Source organism: Pholis gunnellus (assembly GCF_910591455.1).
Source record: "Pholis gunnellus genome assembly, chromosome: 24".
In the NCBI taxonomy this organism is placed as follows: domain Eukaryota; kingdom Metazoa; phylum Chordata; class Actinopteri; order Perciformes; family Pholidae; genus Pholis; species Pholis gunnellus.
The window spans coordinates 1,008,608-1,035,009 of NC_136551.1; the positions used below are offsets into that span (position 1 = coordinate 1,008,608).

The 26,402-nt window shown below is 44.5% G+C and overlaps 2 protein-coding genes across 4 annotated transcripts; both read right to left on the reverse strand.

Moving 5' to 3' along the window:
* Positions 1–610: 610 nt before the first annotated feature.
* On the reverse strand, positions 611–11,689 carry glsa (glutaminase a). The gene is made up of 18 exons (XM_079185413.1): positions 11,330–11,689; positions 7,561–7,657; positions 7,328–7,446; positions 6,138–6,267; positions 5,975–6,054; positions 5,663–5,826; positions 5,225–5,283; positions 4,207–4,239; positions 4,059–4,117; positions 3,895–3,961; positions 3,762–3,812; positions 3,503–3,679; positions 3,239–3,370; positions 3,047–3,139; positions 2,813–2,874; positions 2,649–2,725; positions 2,493–2,556; positions 611–2,391 (listed from the first exon to the last, which is right to left on the reverse strand). The coding sequence occupies exons 1-18, from the start codon at positions 11,581–11,583 to the stop codon at positions 2,244–2,246; spliced, it is 1,866 nt and encodes a 621-aa protein (XP_079041539.1). The 5' UTR covers positions 11,584–11,689; the 3' UTR covers positions 611–2,243.
* Positions 11,690–15,107: 3,418 nt separating this feature from the next.
* On the reverse strand, positions 15,108–26,211 carry LOC306715214 (NGFI-A-binding protein 1-like). 3 transcript variants are annotated; one of them, XM_079185504.1, is made up of 8 exons: positions 26,098–26,211; positions 25,705–25,788; positions 21,197–22,223; positions 20,996–21,047; positions 19,935–20,054; positions 18,391–18,565; positions 16,808–16,969; positions 15,108–16,673 (listed from the first exon to the last, which is right to left on the reverse strand). In XM_079185504.1, the coding sequence occupies exons 3-8, from the start codon at positions 22,219–22,221 to the stop codon at positions 16,597–16,599; spliced, it is 1,611 nt and encodes a 536-aa protein (XP_079041630.1). In that variant the 5' UTR covers positions 22,222–22,223; positions 25,705–25,788; positions 26,098–26,211; the 3' UTR covers positions 15,108–16,596. The 3 variants fall into 3 exon arrangements, with proteins under 3 accessions (XP_079041630.1, XP_079041632.1, XP_079041631.1); XM_079185506.1 differs by having other exon boundaries at positions 21,197–21,330; positions 21,421–22,223; positions 25,705–26,196; XM_079185505.1 differs by having other exon boundaries at positions 18,379–18,565; positions 21,197–21,330; positions 21,421–22,223; positions 25,705–26,196.
* Between the last annotated feature and the right edge of the window lie 191 nt (positions 26,212–26,402).

Consider the following 26,402-nt stretch of genomic DNA (forward strand, 5'->3'; position numbering starts at 1 on the left):
AGAGGCCCCTGAAGGCACCAGTTCAACCTGGCTAATTTAATTTATACAGGAACATTAAGGATTATAGATGGAACAAGCCCCGCCCAAGAGGAGGGTCTACTTCTTCTTCTTCTCTGGTGTTAATTGGCAGCTGGAAATCCAGCTTGCAGGCGTGTTACCGCCACCTAGTGGACTGCTATTCCCGTTGCTCTTACGTAATTCTTTAGGAGATTGTGACGCCTTTCATAACAGATTAACAGAATATAATATTATGTTTGATATTAATCCCCTTCTTCTGGGATTATTATCTTCTTACTGTTTGTATCAAAACAAATAAATACAATAGAAATACAAAATAAAACACATACATAATAATCTAACTCTTAATCTTTAGATATATTTCTTTAAGATGACTAAAGGATGACAGTCATACACTTAAACATCCACTTACTTCCTTTACATATTCTATTTTTAACATGTTCATATCATCCCTGTAATCTATAAAAACACTACATAATGTAAATACCCATTGACTGGTTTAAAGACATTTCATCTCTGCTGGTGCTTTTTATACATATTAATATTCACTGGTAGTAAAAAGCCACGATCCTTTTGAGTTTCATTACTTTTATTAAATGTTTGATCTGTGAATTAATATCTTGACTGCCTGAGACAGTCGGCAGCATAAATACACATGAAGAAGAAACAGAACGACACAAACAAACACGTTACATTCAGAATTCTTCAGACTGCAGGTCGGGATCAGCTCACGTCCATATTGCAAATTTAATTGAACAATCATGACATCCGTATTGCTAATTGTTTCTCTAAATATTGCAATTTTTAGGTAGTTTTGTGCTTCTTTTAATCCATTTCTTTTTAAACTTAAAGACTTTTAAATCATTTAAATGAAACTGAACGATCCGATCCCAACCTGAGGATTTAAAACGCACTACATTTTGGAGTGTGGATTGTTAATATCGCAGACACGTTGATTGCCTGGTTCAGTTCCGTCTTTACAGAAACAACATACAAACCTCCAACACGCTACAAACACACAAAACATCTGCACAGCCGTTCAAGTATGACAGATTCTTCTGCACATAAAAAACAATCTGTCTGCATTACAAAGCTCCTCCAGTCGAGTTCTTTGTGTTTCAGACCTGAAAGTGTAACATTAAAACCATCATCATTCATGTGATACATTACAGTCAACACACCTGCACGAAAAGAAGAAGAACTTTAGTGTTTACAGCATGAAATAAAAGGAACCGCCGACTCAACAAAGACACATATTTCAGCTCTTATTTGGTGGCAATCGTCAGTTAAAAAGCTGCATTTAAAGACAATTTCTCACATATTCAGGAAACTAAATAGTGTTTCTGTTGTTGAGTGGAAGCGTGAAAGTATAAAGTTACAGTAATTCAAGCTTCAGCGCTGGCAGTGTCGTATACGTGATATCTAGAAACTTTGGCCGACTTGCTTACAAAAAATAAATATCAAACAATTCAATAACGGTGACAAATAAACTAGAACAGCTATTAGATAGCAAAACAAAAACATCTCTCATCTCATGTTGACCTTTAAAAGCTGAATATTTAACAGTTTAAATATATATTTCCAGAGTTTCAGTGAAATCTACGTCACGCTCCTCATGATCAAAGCTCGACCTCACTGTCCCACCACAGCTTTACACTTATTACACGTATTTACACTAATGTATCCTCGTCTCAGACACACACACACACACGCACACACACACACACACACACTTTATCTTAAACAGATAAGTATCACACATGTTTGGGGGAAGATACATTCCACCGTGTTGTGATGAGGAAGTGACGAAGGTTTCTAACCAGGGTACGAGATGCACGCCGCTTCCTGTTTTCAGCCTTTCAGAATAAAAACGTCAATTTGAAAAAGTAAATAACGGAGTCCGTTGACTCGCCAGCCGCCGCCGCCGAATTTACCCAGCATTCAACGCGGCAGCTGGTTACTTCCTACAGTTACAAAGCTGAGGGCGAGATACAGAAGGAGAAAGTAAATAACACCAGTTTCCCCACAAACATTAACATCACATCTAATAGCATGACCAGGAGCTTTTACTCTGGAGGGGTGGGGGCTGCCCTGTGTGTGTGAGGGGAATGTCGTGTGTTTCTAAAGGATGTTGTCATGTACACTTTATTGTTCTGGGTCGTTTACTCTCTGATCCACATTTAAGACGTTTTCTCCCAACCTCACAACCGTCCGGTTTCTTCCCCTCAGAGCAGACCGTCCAGGTTCTTCTCGGCGCTCTGCTTGTCGTCGGGTTTTTCCTGAGGGCTGTACTGGGTGTGGTAGTCTCGGAGGATGGTCACCACGTCGTGGTGGCCGAAGTGGACCGCTTCGTCCATCGGCGTGTTGCCCCACCTGCAGCACAACACAGAGGCGGAGGAGAGAGAGACGGCGGAGGTCACAAACATGTGACTGAGAGCTCACGAATGAGGGAGAAAAGAAGTCAAATGTAATACCTGTCTTTGGGAACTGGGTTGACTTTACAGGCCTCCAGCAGGAAGCGAACCACCTCACCGTGTCCTGAAACACACACACACACACACACACGAGTCAGCTGCACACACACACTGATCAGAAGGATCCACACGCCGTCGATGATCTCGGTGTTTTACCTTCAGCGGCCGCCACATGCAGGGCCGTCCTGGAGTCGTAGTCCCTCTGCTCCATGTCCATGGAGGACAACGCAAACCTGGACGCACAACGTTAAAACTCAAGAAAACCGTCTGTGACGCCATGTTTAAACGTGAACATTCACACAAGAGGAGAGCGGCTTTACCTCCTCAGGGCGGAGACGTCTCCGGTGTAAGCGGCAAACAGAAGATTGATCACCGACTTCACCTGAGAGGGAAACAGGAAGTAGAAGAATCAGAAGATGTTCTTTCTTTGTTTCCTGCAGATATTTAAAATCATTCATCCGTGAGTTCACAGTAACCGTCCAGCAGATGGCGCTGTGGACTGGTTTCATTCTAAAGGAGGATGAGGATGGGGAGAGGCTGATGAAGGAGCTCACCCTCTGGTCTCCTCCCTCCCGACGAGGATCCAGCTTCTTGGCGAAGTGTCTCAGGTTGTCATAGTTGTGGAAGTTACAGAGAGAAACCAGGTCCTGAAACCAGACGCACACACCAAACATTAAGTCTCAGCTCGGTGACACGGCGTGCTGAAGACAGAAGCACATGAAGAAGAAGGTTGAGGCGGAGCTCACCGTGCAGAACTGGATGCCTCTCACGCTGTTGCCCAGCTTGTCGAGTGGAGGAGACCAACACATGATGCCCATCACGTTCGGAACAACCAGCAGGATCCCGCCGGCGACACCAGATTTAGCCGGCAGACCGACCTGAAACACAAGAAGAAGAAGAAGGAGGAGAAGAAGAAGAAGGAGGAGAAGAAGAAGAAGGAGCATGTGGTGAGTGGATGGCTTGTTATTCAAAAAGGAGCCGAGGGAACGTTTGATGAGAGCGATACTGACGTGGAAAGCGAACTGTCCGGAGAAGTCGTACATGCCGCAGGAGTGCATCAGACTCAGAGTGTCTCGCACCGACTCGGGGCTCAGCACGCGCTCTCCTGTGATTGGACAGAAGCCGCCGTTGGCCAGAGTCGCCGCCATAACGCTGGCGCTCTCACAGGTCACCTCGATGGAGCACAGCTGAGGGAGGATCACATTCAATCACGTTTAAATGGAGCTTTTTGTGTCATTCGTAGTTGAACTCATCAAAGCTTCCGTGTACCTGGAAGTAGAAGTCGAGGATGGAGGTCATGTCCGTCCCCTCTGGAAAACACTGAAGGAACAACATCGTCAGCATCTAAACTCTGTCAACACGTCTACTGACACACAGCTGAACCACCATCATCTCAGCTCACCTTCTTCTCCTTCAGGTAGTAGCCGATGGCGAAGTTTCTGTCTCCAGACTCTCGCTCGGACTGGAAGCTGTGACGCACAGAGAGGACGGTTAGTACAGAACCTCTCTGTGCATCAGAGTAAACAATCGCTGCGTACGATCATCGACAAAGAGAGATTCACTCACGTGGCGTTGCTGAAGCCCACGTACTCGTTTCCTGCCAGTTTGTTCATGAAGTTCATGACCTGCAGAGAGATTAGATCATGTTAGTTTATACGCTTTGATCATTGTTTCATGTTGTAGTTGTGTGTGTTTAAGGAACATGAATACTCACATAATCGAACTTCTCAGCGTTGCTCGCTCCTTGCTGGAACACAAACAGAATCACAGTATTAAAATGTTATTTTACCGTTTTTAACCGTCACACGTCATGACGTGGTATGATCCACATTAAACTACATCACTAGTGCTTCTACATTAGAAGGATGAGCTCGTCAGTTATGGGGCATCACATGAATTAAGATTAAGATGAGGAGGTGAAATTAACCCACTAACACTATTTAACTATGAAGAAGTGATGAGTTCAGTAAACAGACTTGTTCTCTATGTAGCTCACAGTTTGAGAACACATTCTGTGTGTTATTAACTGTAAATATAAGTATCTGTGCCGACTACATTTAATCTAAAGATCCTCTCCATAAAGAGTATGAGAGTATGATATGAACCAGTGTCTGAACTGTTCATGACTGTTGGAGAATGCAGGTGAAGAGTATAAAAGCCACATTTAAACATCCATAAACATTCATACGTGAAGGCTAAAAGCTCCAGACCAGTGAGGGATTAAATAATAATCAAAAAGGAACAATTACCAACGTCATTGACCTGTTGCAGATCCTAAAGCTGTAAAATATGCAACACAACAAACCACACAATGAGCCTCGAACGGTACATTAAGTGTCGATTCAGAGACACTATATTTGAACTTTAGATCAGATTTGAACTCTTTGTGACTAAAAGAAGCTAAAGAAGAGAAACAGGAAGTATCAGCAGCTCAAACTGGATTAATAATAATTAAACTGCTCACGATCCTCAGGAGGTTTAGTGTCTTCAGTGAAATCAGCAGGAGGTGCTGTTGTGTGTTAGAAGAGCAGTTTCTCTGGTTAAATTGGAGCTGGTCTCTCTAAACACACTGTGTGTGTGTGTGTGTGTGTGAGCAGAATATCGGACCGCTTTCAACAAAATCCCCTTTCAGCGCGATTATAACCGTAATCTCCTCGTCTACGCTAATCCAGAGGAAATAAAACCCTCACAAAGCACTAAAGATATTCGTTTTTATACTTTCTGCAGCTCACCTTAATGAGGGAGGTGCAGACGATCGCTCCAGCGTTGACCATCGGGTTGTGAGGTTTATCTGCAGGAGACAAAATAAAGCTTCAAAGACCAGCCTGAGCATCAATGTTTAAGAAGGTTTTTACCGTTTACTGACATGTGAAATATAAAGCGAGTTTAGAAATAAGGTCGTGAACTTCACAATATTACAAAAAGTAGAAACAGAGGGCAGCGATCCTCCGCTCTGGGTTTTAATCTTCTTATGCAACAGGACCAAAAAAATACCAGGTTATCAAGTCTGCGTTACACACTGAGCCCTCTGTTTCATTCTGCAGCCGCTCATTAACATTTGACTGCAGGTGCACGTCCACCAGGCCTGGAGACGGATCCTCTTACACCGAGCGTGAGCGCCGAGCGTGAGCGCCGAGCGTGAGCCGGTCACAGGCGGCTTCCTTCCTCACCTTCCTCGTTCAGGAAGAGCTTGTTGAATCTCAGGCCGCTGGGCTCTTTGCCGATGAAGCGGTGCACGTACTCGGTGCCGTGGTCGTGGACGGCGATGGCGTATTTCAGCGGCTTCACGCAGGACTGCAGACAGAAGGGAACCTTGGTGTCGCCGACGGTGTGCCTGAGAAGCAGACACGCATGAAGGTGCCGCCACAAAAGATTCACACGTCTGGTTTGCAATTAACCTTTTTATTTCACCAGGTTTGGTTCTAAAAGTTTCATATTTCTACAATGTTTCCTGCACATTACATAAAGTACTCCAGGTGTACCTCTGTCCATCGACGGTGCACAGCGAGACGGCCCACAGGTCTGGGCTGAAGCGGGCCAGCTGGGGGATGTAGTCGGCCACCTACGTCACACAGAGTCACAGTCAGGTTTACACAGATAGCTCCGACTGTTGGCGGGGGATGAGCGTCTGCAGCCTCCACTCACCTGCCCTCCAGACATTTTCTTGGCGTTGACGTAGAGCTCGTCCATGTGGCCGCAGAAGGACTGGAAGTCTGGGATGACAAACTTCTTCCTGAAGGCCTGGGTGAGCAGAACGATGTTGCTCTGGACACACCTGAGACCGGACGACAGGGACAGACCTCTCAGTGTTTGTGGAAGTATCACAGCATCACTGTGGCCTCATAGAACTGGTGCAGTTCTTCACACACCAGCTGCCTTTGTGAGGCTCAAATATCATGTAATTAGAAGTGTTGCTGTTCTGGTTCAGTGTCTTTATTTCCAGGATAAAACATGTTGCTGGTCTCCCTACGATGGGCTGAGAATAAAGTATAAAAACATTCACATAATTGTGCAGTTTGTGCCTCACTCCACCGATCCTTCTCCACAATCTATTTGAGCGATTAAGGACTCAGACAGTAAACACACAGAGCAGGCCGTGTGGTGGAAGCCGTGCCTCTCTGGTAGCAGATTTGTGGCTCAGCTATCTCACTGCATCAAACCCGTCTAATCCCTGTAGCGTGGGATCCCTGCAGAGACAACACACGCTACACTCCCCCGCCCGCTCGCGCGCTTCCCTGTGAGGCCCAGCTCTATAAATAAGCCCCGAAGAGGAGCGGATGTGATGGATGCCGGCCAGGAGAGGCGGCGGTGGTGGCGGTGGGGTGTGATTCAGCTCCACGGTGAGCTCTCATACGCTCCAGCTGTCCCCCCGGCTCTGTTTGCTCTGGAGGGGCAAACAGCAGCGCCGCTACCGGAGCAGCAGGATGCGTGTGTGTGATGTTTTATTCCTGCTTTTGTTTCCAGTTCAGGGGGCTACACACGCGCTGTGAATACTGTAGCTGCTCGTCTCAGTGTAGAAATGTAAAGTTGCCCTTTAAACACAGACGTATGAAGAATCACATCCATCTTAAGATAATATAACCAGCAGATGTTTAGATGATTCATGCCTTTACAAATGAGCATAGTTCCTGTGAACATCATTCTAAATGTGTTGTTGCTTCTTGTTTGATTAAAGCTGAACTGATTCAGTTTGACAGATATTAAAGAACCTCAACGAGAAGCTGAGGACTCATGAATAATTAATGAGGACCAGCGTTAAATATTCATGCTGGTCATCGAGGTGGAGCAGCTCGCAGGATATTACTTAAAGTCAGACTTTTCACAATTAAAGGTACTTTTTGAAGAGGTGTCGGTCCAGCGCTCCGTCGGAGGTCGTCTTCACGGTCATCTTCAGCATATCCATGCACTCTTTCAGCCGGGGGTCTCCGGTGCGAAGCCCGGTGGCTTTGAGAGCCTGCACAGAGAGGAGGAGGAGGAGGAGGAGGAGGAGGAGGAGGGGAGCAGATCAATAACTCTACACGGAGAACAGGAGGAGTTATCCTGAAGTAAAGGCCTCGTCTTCACTCACTGTGGTGAACTTGTGCGCGGGGATCTTCTCCTGGCCCTCTGCGATGGTGTAGAAGAGCAGGTCCTCCAGGCTGGGCAGGATGCCCGCCTTCCTTCTCCTGCAGGAGAGAGAAATAACAAACACAGAGCAGTGAGAACAACTACGTCCTGTGGTGGAAACACGGAGGGGAACTGCAGCAGAGGGAGGAGGAAGAGAAGCTTTTTGGACTGCAAGGAGAAGCAGTGAGGAGTAAGTGGAAACACTACCTTACACTGACCTTAGCTCAGAGTTAGAACCTGTGGAAAAGACGGTTCCACGGCTTAATCTGCTGCCATAAGGCCACTGTAACGTAAACTGTTAATCGTGTACTTAGCCAGAATACCAGCCAGGGAAGAATTGATCATTTTGAGTGTTTTATTTTGGGAGAATCGTGGAGGCAGGAGACCAGAAAAGCACGGTCTCATGAGCTAAAAGATGTTAAACATCTGGTGTGTTTATCGGCTAGTATTACTACTAGTATTACTACTGGTACTAGTAGTATTATCTGGCTGGTATTCTCAGCAGCGCTTCCACACCGAGGCGTCTCTGGGAGGAAAGTTAGTAGTCAGGAGGCTCACAGCAGGCTCTCTGCTATGATTCATACCAACACCAAATTGGATTTGTGCAAAGCTCTGGGTGCTCTGTCCTGCAATGCATCATGGGCCGCGCTAGGAGAGGATGTCTGAAGGTAAAGCTTTAGTCGGCAGGCAGCTCCTCGAAAGCTAAAAGCTGAGTTTGGACCCTTATTGAGAACATGAGAGCAGACTTTCAGGGTTTCCTCTGGATTTATTCAGCAGCAGTGAGACGTCGGGGAATTAAAACCAGCTCGAGAGAACGGACAGTTAATAAAACCGTGAAGAGATATTGGACAAATAATGGCTGCTGTGAGACCGGAGCTGAAGCTGAGAGACAACGTTTACGAGCTCATTCTAAACCAACACGGAGATGAGATTCCAGACCAGAACCAACACAAACGCACTGCTGCTGGATAACAGGAAACACCAGAGCTTTCAGATTATCTGCACTGACAGCTTCACTCAGAGTCAGAAAGTCAGACAGTAAATGTGCTATGCTGTGCTGTGCTGTGCTGTGCTGTGCTGTGCTCCTGAATGTGGTGCTTTGAGTCTACGAGCTTCCTCAAATTCCTGACTTTCCGACCCGAGTGTGAACGCAGCATCATTATTACAGAGCGTCGTTGATTCGTCCGGTGCTGACCTCATTAATGCAGGTTGATGTCTGCTGGTGAGGAAGGAATACACATCAGAGAGTGTGTGTGTGTGTGTGTGTGTGTGTGTGTGGGGGGGGGGGGGGGGGGGGGGGGGATGGAGGTGAGGTAGAGGGGGGGGGGGGGGGGGATTCAAGCGCAGCCGCCAGGAGGAAGTGAGATCATGTCAAGGTGAAAGCAGTTGTCGGCTTTCTGCAGAAAAAGCTCTACTTCTACCGGAAAACATCGAAATAAAACACTGAAACTAAAATAAAAATAGAAAGATACTTACAAATGCAAAGCAAGCAGATCAACAAGAGGGAGAGAGTGTGCAGAGGGAATAATACTGAATTAGTAACAGTGAAGAATAAGCATCCATGTAACAACAATAAACTAAATGTAGCAAATTATTACAAGAAATCTGCTTCAATAAACACAAAAGGTATGAACACTGGCAGAATGCTGTCAGGTTAACAAGAAAACACAAGTTAATGAGAGAAAACGTTACATTATTATGATGCACGAGTGTCCTCACCACTCCCAAAACACCCACAATCCTTTGCAAATTATGCATTTCCTGTCCCCCTCAGCAGAACACGTTTGAAACAAGAAACCTGCAGTTAGAGATGTGATGAATACTGAAGTAAGAGTCAGTGACAGACGTTCATGAGGCCTGTGAGCAGCTTCACCACCACTGGAACATCTGGTTCAGGCTGCATCGTCTCATTAATCCACCTCAGCTGCTCTCATTAGCGCCGAGCTGCACACGTCTCCATCACAGAGACGATTATAATTCTGCTGTCTGATTTGACCACGGCGCTGCCTTCACTGCCTCCCATATGTCAGGACAAACGAGCGAGGAGCGAGGCGGCCCGGCTTTAGAGCGTCGAGAGGCGGCGCTGCACAAATCAATCCGTGCCTGTGACTCACGGGCTCCTGAAGGGCCCGAGAAAGTGCCGGGCAGCACGCCAGCATCCAGGCTTTGGTGCACAAACCGTGGAAACACGGCGTGGGAGGGATGAGCTCCTCTGCATTACACACTTTTTAACCCCTTATTAGCCGGAGCACAGCCTCGGGACGCCGTTAACCAGACTGAATGCTGTCGGGGCCCCGGGGACCCCAAACTACCCGATGCACTCCTGTTCTGTTACAGACCTTTAACCCGAGTTATTCTTTATTTTTATTATTAATCCATAAATCATCTGGATCTATTAAATGTCAAAACTATAAATAGTAAAAAGCAGTTTAGCTCAAACATAAGTAAAACCTATATAAGTATAAAATATAAATGTAAAGTAGTAGTAGCGGTAGTTTGTTCATTGGTTGATGTTAACAGATCAGATAACTATTAAAGACTGATAATCAATATCTCATTAGTTCAGCGTTCTCTGCTTTGTGTAGATGATTTAATCTGTCGTGTGGATATTTAACACGACGAGGCTTCGCTGACACTGAACACGGGCCTCCGGGGAAACAAGATGTTCACAACCAGTCAGCTGAGCAAGGCGCCCGTAAACATGGCCGACAGATAAAGCACACTGTGTGTGAATGGGAAATAAGTGGGTCGACGTCGGCCCGCCGGGCCAATGAGGCGTTTTATTACCGTGTGAGCTCTCTGGAGGGAAGATATGAGCTAGAAAGCACAGCTGCAAGAAGAAACAGAGTAAACTGTGGATAAAGACACTAACATCTGGTAAATACGCTGCTCTACATGCTGGAGAAGAACTTAAGCATCATTATGAGTCAACTAATGCTACAATGACAAGGAAGGGATCAAGTTATCAGTTTGTTATTGCAGATTGTTTCTCTAATTGAGTTAATTGACTGCTTGTTTTAGTCACAATCATTCATAAAAACACCATATTTGCTTGTTGCAGATGCAGTCAGAGGTTCATCAACCTGTTAGTGATGTTATGTTCAGTCAATAAATGCTTTTAATCCCCACAAGGACTCTTCTTCCTCACCTTCGCTATCAGCACTCACTAATGTCTCCTGTTGAACAAACAGTCACTCAGTTACAGTCTTATCTGCACATAATCAATAGTCTCCAATTCACTCCGGTCTGTTGGCAGAATATCAGCTGATTATAGATCATATCATATATTAAATGAATGCACAGAGTTTATTAACTTGTCTTGCATTCAGTTATAACCGAGACACATATGCATTGACATTTTAAAAAGGCAGAAGAAGCAGAAGCTGGTGGCAGGTTCATAATGCCTCAGTGAGTTTAACATGCTGGATGAAAGCAAGCTGGCTGCACCACGCATGCTTCAATTAGACCATTTTCCTGGAGAAAAGTTGGATCAAATACCCTGCTCTCATATGCACTCAATAACACTGACACATTGCTGTGAATAATATTGGAATAACTGAATCTAGTAAGAAGCAGCAGGCGTGTCCGATAATGGAACTAGCTAGACAAACGCCTCTGCGTGGCTCGCTTTACGTTCCCGGAGATTTACGCTGAAGTAAATTCCGTAATTTTTCGGCCTAATCGTGGAGCTTGGCGGCTAACATCTGCCCACGCCGGTTAACGGTACTCACTTCTCTGTCGCAGAGTCCTTGGCGGGTTCATTGTGGCTGTCGTCTTTGGAGCAGAAGCCCCTGACGCCGTGTCTTCTGGTGAGGTGCTTCGGGGCCAATGCTAAGTCATTAGCATATCTCCCATCAAACCTAACGGTGCTGAAGCAAACGGAGGTCGCAGGTGTAACGTGTGCACCGACTCTACCTGCCAACGGACGTCTCAGCTGCGTTTGAAATAACTCCTTGAGCGCCACCGTAGACCGAAAATGTAACATTTCAATCCCGAAGAGAATAATATATCTATTTATATATATCTCTATAAAGTCGAGAGAAGAAATCTAGTTTCTAACGAGTGTCGGCTTTTCTCGGCCGAGTAACGGATTTTTCTCGGTGACTCAACAACAGAACGCTCCTCAGTGGATGGCAACCTACCGTTCACGTGACAGCTGCTCTGATTGGAGTGTGATAACGCGTAGCTGCACCTGATTGGCCAAGAGGGCTGTCAATCATCACCACAGTCTCACTTCCTGTTTAGACTGTATTTGATCAATCATCTCCATCAGATTCCACAGTTAATCGCCATTTTATAGCAAATATGAATATATACATACTTTTATAATGTTTTTAAGCACAATTACTCTTTATAAGAGTTTACATAAGACATGCGAGAACCAAAGCAATCCTATAGTTTAGAGTTTAGACAGGAAACATCATAAAAGTACATGACAGATCCGATTAAGTACTACAATAATATTATTTTAGAGGAATAAAAACGCAGAAAATACAAATTACTACACAACATCTGTGGGCTAGTATGGTAAAAAAAGAACATGCCAGTCCTTATAACGTTAGAATAAAATAAAGTGAAGTCATTATTAGCCTCCACTGAGCAGCACAGACGGCAGATACATATTTAATATCTTGTCTTATTCTGACACCATGTGAGTTATTCAGGTACTGCAACATGTTCAGACTGTAGTGTCCTCAGCAGTCTCTTAGTAATACAGAGATAACACCATCTGCTGGTTGGAAAACAGTTAAAATAAATCCACAGGCACCAGGAACAGACACATCAATAATAGATTATTAAAAAAGATCCTAACATAACTGGTAGTGATCAGTTATAACATATTGTTTTATTGCATGCATGTAGCTTTGTCTTTCTCTCTGGATATATTTCTAGATTTTCTGCCCTTTCATATTGTCAGGTCAAAGTCCTTTAATGTAGACCAATAAATCAGATGTTATCCGTCTGTATAAGACCTAAATCAAACAGCATTTTAATGTTTGTTTTGACCTCTTTTGCAGCCTAGGTGGGTGGAGTTTGACGCAGCATATAAAATAATGACCTACAACATATATTACTCACTGGAAAGTCTTCTGAAAATTGCTTCACATTACTTCTCTGCGGCTCCCAACTTTTATCTGACTTTATCTGAATCTCGGTAAACTCCACCCACCTGGAGCTCCAAGAAGGATAAAACAAACAAAGTCATGCTGACTAATGATGCTTCCTTTGGCACACAAAACATTCATGAAGTTTGATTAAATAAACCGACGGGAACTCAAACTCTGCGGCTCAAATTTCCATGTAATCAGGTCAAGAATAAAGGGGAACTCCAACAAAATGTTCTTGTTATTTTACAGGAATCCACAATTCATATAATAAAAAAATCCCTCTTTTTCACAGCTCGATCATCAGCCTGGTTGTTGCATGTGGACCATAAAGAAATGCAGACGAGTCAAAGTATTTAACATTTTAGAACATGTTCTATTTGTTTCATGTGTAATATGTACAATAATATTCATAATATGTTATACATGTTGTGTTGTAATGGCAGAATCACATCAAATCTGTATGTTGGTGTAATTATATTGATTTTTACCTTTTGCAATAGTCTCAAAAGAGACTTTTCCTTAAAAACTATTTATTTCTCCAGTTTGAAATGAGCCTTTTCGGTCCCTTAACTTCTCATGTTCGTGTCTCGAGATACATTTAATGTACTAAAAAGAAAGGTGTGATGATCAAACTAACAGCACAAAGTTTAAAATCCCCCCACGAGCAGCTGCATTTTCTCGGCATGCAGCAGCAAACCAGAAAACAAACAAAGGAAAAGGGAGACAAACAAGGCGAGATCCCTAACGAAGCTGCAGGGAGGAGAGAGAGGCGATAATTCACCAACAACACCCACACCTTCTCAGAAGCAGTCAGCTTCCTGCTCCCTTCAACAACAAAAAAAAACCAGGGTGATGGGTGCGCTCGGCAGATCCCTCCCACGCTGCTTAGCGGCTGGCTTCCGCCCACCGTCCGTGGAGCCGCCCACCTCCAGCCGTTGCCACGGCAACACATCATCACCATCATCATCATCATCATCATCAGTGACTTGCACTGGGGGAGGAGGAAGAGGAGGAGGAGGAGGAGGAGGAGGAGGAGGGGTGGCCGTTTGATACCAGCATGGGTGTTCATGAGCTGAGCTTTTCTCCAGAGAAAATCTGTCTGTGTGAGTGTGTGTGTGTGTGTGTGTCTGTGTGTGTGTGTGTGTGTGTGTGTGTGTGTGTGTGTGTGTGTGAGAGAGTGTGTGTGTGTGTGTGTGTGTGAAGGGACGGAGGGAGTGGAGAGGATGATGGGAAGTATGTGAAAAAGGATCTGCGTCACAGTGAGTCATCAGTCAGTTTCACAATGTGTTGATGTGACGCTGATGCAAATGGGCCCGAGCAGGGATTCATGTCAGCGCGACAACAAACAAAAAAAGACAAGAAGAAGAAGAAGAAGACAGCAGCTCCTCTAAAGGAAGCCATCCCATAACTCTCTCTTCTTCTCTTGGACCACCAGCTCTTTTATAATAGCTCCACACACACACACACACAAAGAAGCCGGGGCTTCCCTGCCTTGCTCAAAGGACGCAGTGACAGCAAGATCACAGAACGCACCTCACAATAGAGTTCAAAAAAATAAAGTTTAATGTTCATGTGCGGTATAACAAATAAAATATATTAGTGTTTAAAAAACAGGTGCATAACTAGGTGAAGCCTAATCTATCACGTTACAATAAACAGTGAGGAGAACGGTGATCAGTGAGAAACATCGTACAGTCACGATAACTCGACCAGTGTTTGAGCCAAGATGGCTTCATCTCCCAGAATGCACCAGCTGTTTTTTTTAAGCTTTAGCAAACGAGATCCCCGACTTTCGTTCTTGAAACATAAACAAACCTCATGGAAAGAGCAAAAAAATGTTTTTTAAATACAAATACAGTGCCCTGCGAACACGAAACATCATGACAGACACACAGTTACACGACAAAACGATGGATCCATATAGAATGCAAATAGACTTATTACTTACATAAATATTGCATTGGTCTGCCGATACGCTGAGACTAAACTATCTGCAGGGAGACCAAATTATCTGGACGTTGTTATCATCTTGGACCAAACGGACGTATTTACACAGTGTGGGGAACACACAGGAAACACAGTGAACACTTATTAATGAATCTACCTCTAAACAGCAAAAACACATCTTTGAAATATGCACTGATGGCCATCACAGGTGGATTAAACACTGTCAAGAGCTAAGGCTAATCAACATTATCATCATGTAAAGCAGGGTTTTATATACCAGACACTTTCACACTGCTGCATGTTTTCCTCAATGACACTTAAGTTGTCTTTTTTTTTGTATTTGCTCTACATACATAAACACTATTGACACCAATAATCTACAGCAAAGTTACATTTGACGAAGGAAAACCCTGGTTGAGAGATTAGGCTAGCACTACTTGTTATCACGGTACTATTTACAGACACCAGGCTGCAAGAAACAGGAATTTTGCTTCTTTTCTTTTTTTTTTTTGGGGAGGGCTGTTCTCGTAAAAACCACAAATCTGCAATCTTTTACATTTGATTCTGTTGAAAGTTTACATTTTGAGTGGGATTTCCTGGGTCATTTCTAATCTCTTCCTGAAATACTCCCGTTTGCAGATGTGTGGTTCAACGGCAGCGTTGAGCTAAATGACAAAGTGAAATGACCCAATTAGCTCGGCCTCCCATGACAGAGGTCCCCTGCTGTTACTCAACAACAGCTCCTATACATCCTCTTCTTAAATGACCTTCCATAAATATACACAAGACAGGAGCGAGGGAGGATTCATCCCACCTCTCCTGTTTTTCTCCCATTTGAAGTGAACGACACAGAATCTAAAGGGGCTGAATCCTGACTCAATCTCCCTACAGTACTTTTTTTACGCCTCTGAGTTACAGTACAAATGCAGACACCAAAGTTAGATTTGGGAGAATGACGGAGGCTCAGGAGACGACCGGGGACAATGAGCCACCGGCCGGATGCTGCTGAATCTTTGGCTATTGCTGGTAAGATCTTCTTATTGTAGACGTCTGTGAGTAAAGTGTGAATTTCTGGCTACAGACAATTAGCCATAAATCTCAAAGTTAGGTAACGCTTTGTATGTCTACCATTATTATTTAGTTTTGACGTACTCACATATGCTACCTTCTTGGTAGCATTTGTCTGTTTGAACACTGAGGCTGATGGGAATGTCTTTACTTTTGCAGGTATTTGGTCATAAACTAAAGTACGTTTTCAAATTTCAAAATTTGTGCCAATCTATTCCATAGTTGTGGAGATATTTCACTGGTTAATTTAAAATGTTGACATGTATGTGGCTCTACATAAAAGGTCTGAGGCTCACTGTACCGAACCCATCTGACATTCATCAAGATATTTCAGTCTGGACCAACGTTTTAGGTCATTGCCATCTTTAAATGAAGCATCTGAAGCTTCAGTTTTAAGGTACAAGTGAGTGAAGAAGGCCATCAGCTACATGGTAGTCATATAAAGTGTTACCGTGATGCTGAAGACGTGCAGCAGCTGCTTTTATCTCATCTCTGAAGCTACGCTCGAGTCAAGACTCAGCCCCGGGGCAAACACAGCCTGCAACAAATATAATAACACCCAGGCCGAGGTAAAGAGTTCACAAACAGATCGCTCTTAAACGACGTGTACGTCTAACGTGTACAGTTAATCAACAGACAAAGACCTGCAGAGCTCAGAGGGGCTCCTCGACGTGCTCTCTAGGTGCTTTGGCAAATACCTTTGAAACAGAACAGACAAAATCAAAGAAAAATAAATGCTATTCATGAGGCAACATTGGTTGTTAAGGCTCTACTGTGTCTGTGCTTGCTTAGTATCTATTGACGGGTAATAACTGCATACTGTCAAGTGTGAGTAGAATGGTTTTGGGGGGGGGGGGGGGGGGGGGGGGGGGGCACTATGTGGAGTCTTCCGGCTCTGATTTGATGGTCTTCTTCTCCGCGTTGCTGGACGTTCGCTGCGACGTCCCGTTTTCTGAAGACAGAGATAAAGGACGGCATCGTCAGCAAAGAGGTTGATGATGCAGCAGAAAGCAGCAACAGCGGAACACATTTAAAGTGGTGCATTGTCAGATTGTGTTTTTCTAGAAGTACACTAACGTCACCGACCTGTTGCTGGTGTTTTGGTCTCGTCTGTGCTGCTGCTGTTGTTGTTGTTGTTGTTGTTGTGGTTGTGATGGCGCTTCAGTTCGTTGGCTAGCTGTTTGCCCAACGGGAGGTCGCCTTCCTGCATGTTCTGACTGACCACGCGCAGGTTGATCGGCCGCTCGTCTGAGAGCGCAGAAGTAGACAGAAACACAAAAGACAAGCAGAGTTATTCACCGACGGTGTAGCATTTTACCGATCAATGTAGATGTAATGCGTTGATTATCAATCACAAGTAGACTGAAGAGAATCCAAAGCAAAGATCAGGCCAGACGCTGAATTTAAATTAATTTGGTTTGATGTCATATACGACAAAAAAGAGCTTCAGATCCTCATGTTTGAAGCTGTAAGTGCTTGTTGACAGTTTCTCTTAATAATTAATAATTATGAATTAATCAGCTAATTGTTGCAGCTCAACACCTGAGCAAAATATCGAGTGACATGCATTCTAGTGGCTCCGTATTATTATTTATATTTTGTACATACAACGGCCCTGATACGATATTGTACACAACATAATGTGCATAAAAGGTATACATGGTTTGGTGGAGAAAATATGAAAAAGAAAAGAAGGAAATGGGGTCTACGGGAGACATTTATACAGAGAAATAGTGTGGGAAAGGAGGGGGGTGAGGACAGGCAGAGGACAAGAAGTAGAAGAAAATAAATGAGAGGAAGCAAAAAAGAAAAAAGGGACAAGAAGAAGAAAACAGGAAGGAAAGCAGAGAAGAAGAGGGGGAGGAGAGAGAGAGAGAGGTAGACACAGAAAGAGAGAGAGAGAGACGCCCCCCTCCAGGCAACTGGCTGGAGGTAAACAGGCGTGGGCGTGATAATTACAGGTGCATTGTGGGATTTGTGGGAACAGCGATATAATGAGCTGTCGGGAGTGGGTGAGGGAGGAAAAGGATGAAAATGAGATTAGGCCTGGAGGAGAAGGAGGATCCTGAATAATGATGCTTCTTCTTCTTCTTCTTCTTCTGCGTTGGAGATGAAATAGTGACGGCTCCTCACAGCCACGAACATATCGAGAGGCTTTCATGACATGAAATAGTCTTCAGTCTGTTTCCTACAGCAGCAGCTAGGTGTGTTCTCTTGGTTGGACACTAGGGGCAGCACCGAGCCGTTTACGCCCAAACAAAGGGGGTTAACGCAATATTTGTACTCAGTAAGGATCACTTATTCACTCATAGTTCGCTACAGGAAACACGTTACAAATACAAACTCACTGTGATTAATTGTTTACTCGTTATGTCTATTAAATATTAGAAAAGTTCCTCATCTCCAGATTTCTTTATTGTCAGAAACAAAAGTACAAAACGTCCTAAACTCTGCAATGATGAATGAAGATGAAACCAGAGACTGTTTTAATCCTGCAGGAAATTAAAGACTTTACAAATATAAATGGAATTCGGTGGAAACAATACAAGAAACAAAGTAAAAGGACGTTTTTTATAGGATGTATAGGAGGTTGAGAGACTATATCTGGTTCCGTACTGAACTAAAAGCTGCATTTGATGGTGAGATGCTTCACACACCTCCGTTCGTACCGTGGTGGTCTCTGCTGGCGTCGGCGGCGGCGGCGGCTCCGTTGGTGTTCTGGGCGTCGTTGAGGTACTTTAAGGCGGCGGGGGGGATCCTCCAGTCCAGAGCCTGGAGTCGCTCCTGGACGGCGGCGTCCTGCAGGATCTCCATCTGCCGGGCCAGCAGACGCTCCAGCTGTATCTGATGCACACAAAGAACTCATATTATAAGAGTTACAGGAGTCTTTACTGTCTCAAGACCAGATCTAGATGCTTGGACTCTATAATAACTATTTTAACAGAGATAAAATAACAGTATAATTCGGACACCTAATGTTTTTTACATGTGGAATATTTATTGAACTGTAAATATTGATGGAAGAGGTTTAAAGTGTGATTAGTTCAGCTGGTGTTCCAACAGTGCTAACCCTAAACTAACCTTCTGAAGTTAACTCCAGCTTGTTCTAGGCTGCTTTTATTGTGAAACTCACTGAAACAGGAAGCTGTTCCTGCTGCTCAGAGGATCTTTGTCTCTTTCAGCTGAACCACTGAACAGCGTTTTGTTCTCCATGTTCTAAACTAAATAACATCTATTAGTTAAGACACTTCCTACAAAATAAAAGACATATAATGAAGTCGTCCTTTCAATCCTTACGGCTATAAAAGAAACCGAAGCACAACTCCATCCGTCAGCGAGCATTAACACAGAGGACAAATGAAGTCTGATCAACAGTTGACACCTCAGTTTCCTTCTCATTGTCAGTCTGCACACCACTGTCAGCTCACATTATTATGGGATGTGCTCCACATCCCCACAGACGGCCTGCAGTGTGAACGCAGCCATGAAATCTCTTCTTCTTCTTCTTCTCGCATCAACATGACAAGCGTAGCTGCAGACTGATGAACCAGCGTATGCTCACATGTTTTCTTGGTAATGAGTTATCATAAAGCTCTCCTCCTCCTACACTCCGGCTCTAATTAGGAACAAGCCACAGCGGCACAGAGGCAATGGAAACCAATGAAGAGCATTACTGGGATCAGGCTGGATCCTGCTGCCACGACCATCTGCTGACATGGAAACCTGTCTGTTGGTGGGAATCCTCTCAACCCGGCTGATGACGAACCGTTTCAGCAATTCATCTCTGATTTTCACATCTCCTATTGTTAATTTAGCTTTTTTTAAATCGTGCACCGTGACTGGAGGAGAGGCCATCTATGAGGGCTTGTGACATCACAATACTAACTTCATTTATGGAGGAAAACAACAAAGAAAATGAGCAACGATGAAGGCCGTGAGGTGCGTTTAAAAGCTCTGGAAAAAGCTAGTAAGCACAGCACAGCACATCATTGCCTCTTTTCAGCAACAAAGAAAAACTTCTAATATATCTGATTTTACTTTATTAGAAGGTTCAGAAACTATTTTTGATGAAGACGAGTCGCGTTGGGATGTTCGTGCACCACATTATCTGATCTTACAAAACACATTTAGACGATAATGTGGCCTCGATGGAGGATCCTTGTCCATCCAGCAGCCGTATCGATCATACATTTTAATATATCCGTCTGGTTACCTGCAGATTTCGTCCGACGGTTTCTTCTCCTTTCGACTTGGCGCAGGCCAGCTGCTCCCTCAGCATCTCCTGCCTCATGTGGATGGCCTGCAGCGCCTCCTGGATGTCGAAGAAGTTCTCCTGAAGAAAGAAGTTCTGATCAGTTGATTGTTTTTCACTTATTTATCACAAGAGAAGCAGATCATAGGTCAGATTTGAGTGTTTCTACAAACACACACAGATTGTTTCTCATGATCTGTTTTAAAGCTTTTCTCGCCGAAGCACAGATCTTCATCTATTGGTCTTTATCATTTAATATATATTAATATATTTGTTATAATTCATGTTAACTATGGTTTCTGCGTCATTCGTCTTTATCTTAAAATAATTAGCATTTCCCTTCATTGTCTTTATCATAACTTCTATACTTCCTTTGATAATGAAACTAAACAAAGTGGAACTTTTGTGAGTTTTTCAGTTTCTGCAGAACGCCCCCCCCCCCAGTTCCAGTGAGCAGGTGTCGGCTCTTTGTCTCTGTTGAATCCCTGCAGAGCTCCTCGGCCGCCACATGTTTCCAATCATCGAGGAGCCGCTCAGAGCAGAGGAAGCGTGTCCGGAGACGATCGCTGAGAGGCCGCTTTGTTACTGCCGTGTCCACTCAGAGAGCTCAACACTTCACACTTTAGATGTTGAAGATGAACCAACGAGCCAACATTCCTTATTACAAGCGACCAAATGTAAAGCGTGAGAGAGCCTCCACCACGCATGTTTTCAAATCTCATATCGAGGAAAACACAGAAGAAGAAGAACTATGTGTGCAGCATCAGCAGAAATGCTGATTTGTAATTATCTAATAATCCGGTAATTTAGATTTGTGCTTTGTCTAAAAAAAGTTATTTCAAAATCAGAACATATTTTGATTTTATGGATCTTAATCTGAGATTTAAGGGGAGAAACGTTCCTGAGATGAATAAAAACATCAAAGTGAGAATAAGAAATGTTATCTAACACACATATATGAAGACTACGCTTCTTCATTTCAGTGAGAAGAGCCTTTAATCTGGCTGCTGTGATGACCTTACCTCTGTTTTAATCCTTTTAGGAGACGCCTCGTCTCTGTCTCCACAGCGAGACCTGAAACATCAGGAAAAACACGAAACATTCATTCTCCAAGAGACAAACACCAGAATGTATAAATCTCAAATCAGAAGGAAATATTGAAGACTTTCTTCCCGAAGGAAACCGTTAAAGTTGCGCGTGGAGATGAAAGCGGAGTCACTCACTTGCTGGTGCGGTAGGTGTATTTGTACGTGACCTCTCTGGAAATCTGCCGGGCGAGTCCGAAGAGCTCGTCTCTCCGTGTGAGCAGAGCCGTGTCCCTCATGCAGAGCTGGGCCGCCGCCTCGTTCACCGTCAGCTGCACACACAAACAGAACAAGACGTAAACCTCAACGATCCCCGAGCGCCGATTGGTCGGTGTGAAGTGATTTTCTCGCGGTGGGTCGACCTCGTGCAGCGTCAGGTGTTTGCCGTCCCTCCTCTTGGAGTCGAAGCGTCCGTAGATGGCGCTGTATTTACGAATCTCCTCTTCCCGCCGCGGCTCGTCGTCGCTCATTTCGAAGATGTGTCCGATCATCTTTGCCAGCTTCTTGTTGTTCTTCAGCTGCTCTTTGACCTCGGATAAGTCCGTCTTAGGAAGCCCCGGCGCCATCCTGTCCACGCACTCGAGGACCGACTGGACGGCCGCGGCGTCCAGAGCCTCCAACGTGTCTCTGGGCGAGGACGGCGAGCCGAGGTCCGACGGCGACAGGCTGTGCTCGCTGTCGTTGCTGTGGCCCGACCAGAACCGAGCCTCGCTGCCGCCCTGCAGGGGCGACCCGGCCGACACTTTGTCCCGCGCCACGTCCAGCTTCCCCGGGTCGGAGCAGGCGGCGGCGACGGCTTTGGGCATCTTGACGCTGGCCGTGTTGGCTCTGTCCTGCGCGCTGAGCAGCGTGGGCGAGCCCTCGGGCAGCTTGTAGACGGGGATGCTGCAGACGGGCAGCGACGTGAGCGGCTGGTTGAAGATGGCCGGGTTGGTGACCCAGTCCCGCAGCGCCTTCTGCAGGCGGCGCACGTGCAGCGGCTTGCTGGCCATGCCGACGAGGGCCATGATCTCCAGGAACTCCTCCTCCCCGGCCTCGCACAGCTGCTGCACGTCGTCGCCGCCCTGCTGGATGAAGGCCTCGTAGTAGTAGAGCAGGTTGGCCCGCTGCAGGATCCGGTAGAGCTGCAGCTCACCCAGGGTCCTCGGCAACACCGCCGCCATACCTGAGGGGAGGACGCACACGAAGGTTAATCACACCTCAGCTCACAGAAGATGGTGCATCTAAAGCTCCTTAGACATTTAGGACGAGAAGATCAGAGCAAAGACTGGAAATAAAGACATTTTAAATCAAAAATGACTTCTGATTCTGCACCAGAGCACGCTGACATGGAGGCATGTTATTTCTATGCAACAGGACTTATATATTTGGACTGATATTTTTAGCAGGTGTACGATTGCAGTTTATCAGGTCTCAGCAGGTGCGTGAAGAGGTTTGATTTGATGAAGAATGCCACGAATGCCTTACATTCCTGGATGAATGGTCGCGGTGGGAACCCGCTCGGTAATCTGCATCCTTTCAGGTGAAACATGCTTCACGTGTGGGATAACACACGGTGTAGGTGCATGGGTTAAAGAGCACAGAGCCGTCTGCATCAGGCTCATTTTATACTCGTTATTATAATACGTGTTTACTCGTGTTGAATGCACTTAGAATGCTGCACACGTGGTGTTTTTAATCTCCTGTTTCAGCTCTACGTCTCTACACGCATCAGGGCAGAATAAACTTTTTTTTCTGGGTGACATGTTTGGCTGTCAGATTAGTATTTATTCCTCGCTGTCGTTAACAAAGCGACCAGAACACGGTGCCAAATTCCTGTCGCCTGCCACCTTTACTTTGAGAAAAAAAGCAAAAAAAGTGGAGGCTTGTCCTTGACGCTTCCTTTGTGCATGTGAGGCCCTGCGGAGGCCCGGCTCACAGAGGAGTGGCAGTCAGCAGACCCGGGTTGCTGGGAGGACCACATGCCTCTCTCCACCCCTGCAGGATGTGTAGGTGGTGGGCTCGCCTCGCCCAGAATAGAGCCAGAGAGCCAGGCGGCCTCGGCCGAGTCGGGAAAATGACAACTTGCTGCCTGAGCGAGGACGCTGACTAAAAGTAGATATCACTGCGACTACTTCTGCTAATTCACCAACCTGCTAGCCTTCCAATGAGGATTCATGTCTCAATGAAAACACATCTGGAACACAGCAAAGATGGCATCTCACCTATTTTATCCTCTTTTTGAAGCTCGAGGAACGAGCTTCAAACTGTCGACTCAAATCAGTGAAACTCCAAAACGTAAAATAAAAACCACGGCTGAGCTGTAAACCAACACTAAAGCTGCACATCGACTCCTTGTTCTCATATTTATTACGGTCTAAAAACTAAGAAATAAGAAGAACCAGATCCAGAAACACCTGCAGAGTTTCCATCTACAACACAAAGTGAGGCGTTTACAGCCAGCTGTGGGAAAACATCGTCACGCAAGAGGAGGAAGTTCAATGAGGCGTCAATGGAAAACCTGATTCAACTTCTCTACTCAATTATGACGAGAAGGTCATTAAAGCTGCTAAACACACGTTCAGCACTCAAATAAAGAGACGAAACCAATAATCATGTTTAATAACTGATCTCACACTTTGGGTTGTTTATGACTCAGAATCTCTTGATTTGAGTGAAAAGAAATATTTGATGCCCAAAGTAAACAAACGTACACGTTACACGAATCAAAGATGGAAGAAGTATTCAGAGCATTTACGAGAGTAAAAGTATTAATACTACGCGGGGAAAATACTCCGTTGCAAGTAAAAGTACTGCAATGAAAATGTTTTAAGTATATCAGTAAAAGTACTCACAAAGATGAATAATGAGTGTTTTATTATTGAAGGAATCAGTTGTTAATTAGTAACTAGCTGTAAACTGTTTTATACTGTCGGGTAGTTTGACTTATTATAAAAACGTATTTATTTATGTAAAAAGTAAATGTAGTGACGTAAAAACTACGATATTAGTAGAAGTATTAAGGGGAAATGTGTACTTAAGTACTCAAAGGAGAGTAGTTTCCACCACTGGGTGCATATCTGAGACTCTCTGAATGAAGGTTGACAACATGAATGATCTGTTTTTCTTATTAACATTGAAACTCAAAGGTTGTGAAACGTTGGTACAGAGTGTTGACTGATAACGTCTCCAGGTACAAGTTCATCGATTAATCAGCAAATATTCTGATTGTTTTCATCATTCAGCAGAAATGCTGAATATTCTCGGCTTTTGGCTTCTTAAAAATGATGATTTGAATCTTTTCTTTGACACATATTCTAGTAAACTGAATGTATTTGTGTTCTGGACTGTTGGACGGAGGAAATAAGAGAAAACAATTCAACATGTTCTGACAATTCACGGACAAAACAAAGAAAGGACTTGTTAGCCGCAGCCCTGAATACAATAATGCAGCAAACAGAGGTTGCTTCTTTTTGTCACGGGAGGTGATCGCTGCTGGTTTTTTCACAATAAAGCGCCAGCGTGTGAATTGAATGACTATATTTAGCTGCAGTGTGAACTCCTGTGTGTGCAGCAGCTAAAGTGAAGAAGAATGAAATAGTTTCTACAAATAGAGACGAGATTCTTCTGCTTCACTGAGAAAACACTCGGATATCTAACAGACAATCTTATCCAGTTCATCACAGCAGACGTATGTGTGTGAGTGTGTGTGTGTGTGTGTGTGTGTGTGTGTGTGTGTGTGTGAGTGTGTGTGTGTTCTGGCAGTAATAGGCGGCTGTGAATGGCAGACTTTTAATTGAAGTCCTGCTTCACAAAAGCCAGTTAGGCGAGTTCGGCTTTTCACCTGGAGAAGCGAGGCGTGTGCCGGCACAATGTCGCACACACACGCACACACGCACACACACGCACACACACGCACACACACGCACACACACGCACACACACGGGCTGGTGTGTAGTTTTCCAGGTGAAATGCCACGCAGCAGACCCGGCTTATCTACAGTGAGGAATGCTTTGATTTCACTGTAACTCAGAAGGAATTTCTTTTGCAATTTCTCAATGTGGACCAATAATGTAATCATCACTTTGACAAGGTGTGTTCATACGTGTGTGTGTGTGCGTGCGTGTGCGTGTGTCCTCGAAAGCATCTTAACATCTTTTTGTGTTACAGACGGCTCCACAGCAGATAATAAATATAAAGGACACAAGCAGCACAGCTCACAACGACACCAAAGCTTTTTAAATGACAAATCACATCATAATTCTCATAATATTTCTATAATAGTTTGTCTATGTGGCTCAGTAATGAGTCCACACAGACCCAAGAGAGAAAGTCAGCTTTCCTGGCACTTTAACTTATTATTATATTATATTATTATTATATTATATCCACATGATATACATTCATCATGCACCGGAGAGGAACTCTACTTCTATAGAACTCAGTTTGAGCTATTTCTAACTCCCTATAATAAGATATTTCCATCTCTTAATCATCCAGACATGTGTGTGGTGCTCTGTTTGATCTCATTACACTATCTACAGACATCCCATGATACATTCCCTTCAGTATTCCTGTAATAACTGGCGGTTACTTGGTGCAATATGACAGAATTATGAATTAAAGCACCAGCAGCAGGATTAAAGCCATGTTTAATTGTTCCTACCTGGAGAGTTGTTGGCCCCCTTTTGGTCCTTCCTGGTCCGGTTCTTCTTCTTCTTCTTCTTCCTCTTCTTCCTCTTCTTCCTCACTGTTTATCAACACACAGGGTGTGAATGTGTGCAGAGAGAGAAAGCGCGCACAGAAGGGATACCCCGTGCACGTAAAATCAAAGATTATCAAAAAAAAAAGCAAGAAATTGGAAAATTATTCCAAAAAAAAAGAAGCCGGAGAGCGCGTGCTTGTCTCTGCGTGCTCAAACGGAGCGACACTCGTCTCCTCTTCGTCTCCTTCTGGAAACTTTTTCTTTCTGCTACCGCTGAGAGAGAGAGAGAGCGAGAGAGAGAGAGCGAGAGAGAGAGAAGCGCAGAATATCAGTAAAAAAAAAAAAGCCGCTGACCTTCGTGCGTCTTTTGGTGCGTCTTTTTCCTCCAAGTGTGTGTGTGAGTGTGTGTGAGTGTGAGTGTGAGTGTGTGTGTGTGTGAGTGTTTGAGTCTCTCTCCACTCCCCTGCACTGTTCACCACTGTCAAGATACATACAGTCACACACACGCACGCACTTCCGGCTGCAGTAAAAGAATAAAAGCACAGCTGATGAGCGCGTATTGGAGGCTTGAATCCTCAAAATAAAAGAAGTGTTTAGTTTTGCCAAATACACCAAAATATGATAACTTTATGATGTGATTTTTTTCCTGCAGATTCCAA